The sequence below is a fragment of the Fukomys damarensis genome, unplaced genomic scaffold (assembly GCF_012274545.1).
Source record: "Fukomys damarensis isolate Sample0158 unplaced genomic scaffold, DMR_v1.0_HiC HiC_scaffold_33, whole genome shotgun sequence".
NCBI classification, from domain to species: domain Eukaryota; kingdom Metazoa; phylum Chordata; class Mammalia; order Rodentia; family Bathyergidae; genus Fukomys; species Fukomys damarensis.
This window is the reverse complement of record NW_022900945.1, coordinates 25,897,361-25,902,269: the sequence shown is the minus strand read 5'-3', so window position 1 is coordinate 25,902,269 and position 4,909 is coordinate 25,897,361. Positions and strand designations below refer to the sequence as shown.

The 4,909-nt window shown below is 39.3% G+C and overlaps 1 protein-coding gene across 4 annotated transcripts in view; it reads left to right on the top strand.

The window, feature by feature from the left end:
• Positions 1 to 4,909, top strand: part of Evi5 (ecotropic viral integration site 5) — a 216,369-nt gene that overhangs the window by 11,741 nt on the left and 199,719 nt on the right. For 2 of the 4 annotated variants that reach the window (XM_010644909.3, XM_019210788.2), the window contains exon 1: positions 958 to 1,073. The exons of the other annotated variants lie outside the window; for them this stretch is intronic. In XM_010644909.3, coding sequence (XP_010643211.1) covers positions 1,011 to 1,073 — 63 coding nt within the window. In that variant the 5' untranslated portion in view covers positions 958 to 1,010. Of the gene's footprint in view, positions 1 to 957; positions 1,074 to 4,909 lie in introns of those variants that run through there. 4 annotated transcript variants of the gene reach the window in all.

Here is a 4,909-nt window from a genome sequence, read left to right as displayed (position 1 = left end):
CACACACACACACACACACACACACACACACACACACACACACACAGTCTCACTCTTTAGTTGAGACTGACCTGGAAAACGCACTATGTAGCACAGGTTGGTCTTGATTTCACAGCAGTCCTCCTGCCTCAACTACCTGTGTGCTGGGATTACAGTCGTGTGCCACCACACCTGGCTCCAGAATGTATATTGAACCCAAGGCTTTTGTACTGAACTACATCCCTAACCCCTCCTCCCATTTTAGTTTTTATTTTGAAAAAGGGTCTTGCTAAGTTGTCAAGGCTGTGCTAGAACTTGTGAGCCTCCTGCTTTATCTTTCCAGAGTGCCTGGGAATACAGATGTATACCCCCACAAATGGCTTTTTTATGGCCTTTTATTTACTTATTTATTTTTGGTACCAGGGATTGAACTCAGGTCCTTGCTTTTGCAAGGCAGGCGGCGGCACCTCTGAGCTAAATCCCCAGCCCTGTGGCCTTTTAATTAATTAATTTTTTAAAAGCAGTGCTGAAGGTGGAACCCACGTCTTTGCCCATGGTAGCTACCTTGGAGCTGTACCTGCAGCCTTGCCTTTTCATTCATTTGATGGTATTCTTTTCTTTTGGTACCAGGGATTGATCTTGGGCCCTTGCGCTTGTGAGGCAGGCAGCAGAACCACTGAGCCAAATCCCTGGCCCGGTATTCTTTTTATGAAATACAATTTTTTCTTTATGATTACTTCTATTTGTGTCCTGTTGAAGAAATCTATGCTTGGCCTAAAAAATAGGAAGAAATTTTCCCATGTTATTCTATAGAAATTTTTGTTTTTCTTGTTAACACATAGAATTTATAGTGAATTCTGTAAATTGTGGACAGTGAGAGTAAATAGTCACTTCTTATCTTATGGTTATTCATTTAACCTAGCGCTGTTTATTGAAGATACCATCCTTCTGCACCATGTAACACTTTTTTTTTTACAGATGAGATAACTGGGTTGAGGGTATAGCTCAGGAGATAAGAGTGCAAGTTGAACATGCATGGAGCTCTGGATTCGAATCTCAGCACCACAGAAACACCACCAACAAAAATAAATCAGGTGATTATAGAGATGAGGATGTGTTTCTGCATGATCAGTTTCAATTGCCTGTTATCCTTGCACTAGTATCACCATATTAATATAAATCTAAGTATCTTTGATATGTGGTAGTATAAGCCCTCCAATTTTGTTTGTTAAGATTGCTTGGGTTGCTCTTGGTTTAGCATTTCTAGTACATTCTGGAATGTGTCAATTTCCACAAATTTTGGAATTGGATTTGAAGCTATATAACACTTTTGAGAGAACATGTCAATAATGTTGAGTCAACTTATGAATGTGGTGCATCTTTCCATTTATTTCGGTCTTTTAAACTTTTGCTAGATAATGTTTTATGGTTTTCTGTGTAGAAGTCTTGCACATCTTTTGTCATTTATTCTTAGATATTTGATGTTGTTAGAGGTTATCATAAATGGTATTTATTTATTTATTTATTTTTTTGAGACAGAGTCTTGCTTTGTAGCTCTGGCTGGCCTTGAACTCACTGTGTAGCCGTGGTGGGTCTTGAACTCAAAGTGATGCTCCTGTCTCAGACTCTCCAGTACTGGGACTGTAGCTGCGCCTCACCACCCCTGGCATGACAGTCCTCTTGCCTCAGTCTCCAGAGTGCTGCGATCACAGGCGGGTGCCATCATGCCCTGCTATACATCTATACATGATACTAAAATTATTTGTAGCAGGTGGTGCATGCTTGTAATCCCAACAGTAGAATTGTGCAAATTTGAGGCTAGCCTGGGCTACTTTGTGAAGGCCAACCTGAATTGCAAAGTGAGACTCTGTCTCAACCCCCCTCCTGCCCCAAAATAGCTACAATAAAACCCTCACTTGTGAGCTTGTTGAGGTGTGGTACATAGTTGTAATCCTGGTACTTGCTAGGTTGAGATATGAAGATCACAAGTTAAAGTCCTGCCTGGGCAGTTTAGTGATTTAGTAAGGCCCTATCTCAATGAAACCTCAGTATTGGGGAAAAAAAAAAATCACCCATGGCTGGCATATAGAAATCCATTTGTTCTTTGGTGGGGGAGGTGCCTCTGGGTTTATTTTGGACTATTTTCAGACATCATTTCATCAATAAATTTGAAGTCTATCTTCTTTGTTCATGACTTACTTCAAATTATACCTATATGTTCTAGTATTCCTTCTAAGTTATGCATTGTTTTTAGCATGGTATTTCCAATGTCAAGGTCCAATGAAAGATTTATAGAGGATTTATAAGACTTATTGAAAGTCACTGTGTTTGGTTCTAGGGATAGAAAGCTGATTAAAATGTTGCCTCACACTCTTAAAGAACTTACGAGTCCAGTGGGAGTAAGTAGAAATTAAAGACCATTGACCTTCACTAGGAGAGGTACTATGATGGAAATTGGTTTGGCAGCATGCAGATGGGGTATCTGAATCAAATTGAGAAGAGGGACAGTAGTCCCCCTTGTCCACTGTGTCACTTCTGAGGTTTGTGACCTGTGGTCAACCAGGCTCTGAAAATAATATATGGAAAATTCCAGAAATGTCAATGGCTTGCTGTTTTGAGTAGGGTGACCAAATCTCGACTTGATCTGTTCTGTCCAGGTGTGATGTAAAACATCCTTTGTCCAGCGTGTCTAAGGCTATATATTTCTAGATAGTCACTTAGTTACCCTTTGGGTTAACCGATTGACTGTCTTGGTATTGCAGTGCTTGTTTTCAAACTTCTTTTACTTAATGTTCCCAGGTGCAAGAGTAGAGATGCTGGCAGTTTGACTGCCAGCGCAAAGCACTGAAGTGCTTCTGGTAAGTTAAAAGGTATAATTTCTTGACTTAATGAGGAAAAAAAGTAATATAATGAAGTTGCTAAGATCTATAGTAAGAACAGATTTATCTGTAAAATTGTGAAGAAGGAAAGAAATTTGTGTTAGTTTTGCAGTAGTACTTCAAACTGCAAAAGTTATATCCACAGTGTGTGATAAATGCTTAAGGTGGAAAAGACATCAAATTGTGCGTTCTGTACTATCTGAAGTTTCAGGTATCCACTAGAGGTCTTGGAATATATTCCTTGTGGATAAATAGTGCTACTGTTTTTGTCTGGCTCCCAGTGTTCTGAGAACTGGGCAAAGAAAGTGGGCTGTTGGTGGAGGCTGGTTTTCACTAAAAACATTCCTGCTTAAGCCCTTGGCTTTTAGCTTTCAGTCTGACTCTACTTTTCTTGAATCTGGAGTCTTATCAGGTCAGTGCTTCTGAGAATAAATTGAGAGGATAGAGATGGTGGGGGAAGTGAGACTTTGTTATATCGTCTGTCGATGTAAAATCTCTTCCCTTCTCTTTAGCCCAGTTTCTCTCTTATCCTGACTTGGAGATTCTAGATCCTGAGCCTTCTCTGTAGTTCTGTGAGTGAGCTGTCAGCTTACTTGACTATATATTCCTTTCTATAGACTGGTAGTCTCAGCTGTTTCTCCTCTATTTAGTCACTTATCCCTTCATTTCTTCTCTTATTCCATGGATGCCACATTTTCTCTTATGTATTTGAGGATGTTAAAGATAATTTTTTCTCCCTCCTTCCCTTTGCTTTCTTTCTTCAGTCTTTTCTCTCTTTCTCATAGTTTGTTCTAAGTTATTTTTCAACTTGTTGTACCCTCATTAGTAGAGGTGCTCCTCAGAGGTTGGCTGGTAATTCTTTGTTGTATATTTATGGTTAAGACTGACTGGCTTGTTGGCTAATTGGAAACCCTGAGTTTGTAAGTAAGATTTTCACTTTCACCATATAAGCTAGAGATTAAAGTAATGTTCTTCAACTGTGATTGCATATTAGAATCACATGGAGAAAATTAATAATATCCTTGCTGCTGCTATATGAAAAACAGTACATCAGAATCTTTAGGAGTAGGATCCAGGTAGCAGCATTTAAAAAAAATAGGTATTGTTACATATAATAAAAGGCAAAAAATTTAAATTTACATTTTTTTTTTTAAAAGCCAGGGTCTCACTATATAGTTCAGGCTGGCCTAGAACTCACTATGGAGCCCAGGTTGGCCTCATAGTGCTGGGATTATAGAAGTGTAGCACTATGTCCTGGACCCTTCCTATTATCTCTTCTGTGTTCTTACTGCCTGCCCAGAGAGGACCACTGTTCTGATTTGTATTTCCATAGGTAAGCATCAGTATTTTTTACAGCTTCCCTAGTGATTCCAGGGTATGGCCAAGATGAAACCATTGGTCTGGGTGGACTCTTTGAGACTGTATTTAGTGTGTGTCTTTCCTTTTGGTCTGGTTAGATTTCCCAGAGAGGCTGGAAATTTAGCTCAGTGGTGCTGCCACCTGCCTCTCAAGCACAAGGTCCTGAGTTCGATCCCCATTACCAAAAAAAAAAAGATTTTCCAGATAATATTTTAGTTTTCTGCACGAAGGGTTGAGATGTAGCTGCCAATAATCTGTGAGCTTAGGAAAAGAAGACTGGGTAGTAAATTTTGGAATATTTTGTATTCAGGGTTGTATAACTTGTCATTTGTTAAGATAACCTTTATCTTCTATCATGTATGGTTTACATGAGATAATGCATCTCCAATCAGCTTCCCCCTCATTGGTTCTGGCAGTTCCTGAGCCTCTAAGGGATTCTGTAGTGTACAGTGGGTTTGTTATCAGTTGTCAGCCCTACTGGCATAGAATTTGGCTTTTTCTTTTTTGTGGGGGTGGGTGGCTCAGGGAATTAAACACATGCCCTCAACCATGTTGAGGGGAGTACTCTGCCAGTTAGCTACACCCTCAGCCTGAATTTTGCCACCTTTTAGTCACTTATTCAACATCCTTCTACCTTCCAATATTTGTTGCTTTTTTTTTTTTTTTTTTTTTTTTTTTTTTTTTTTTTTTTT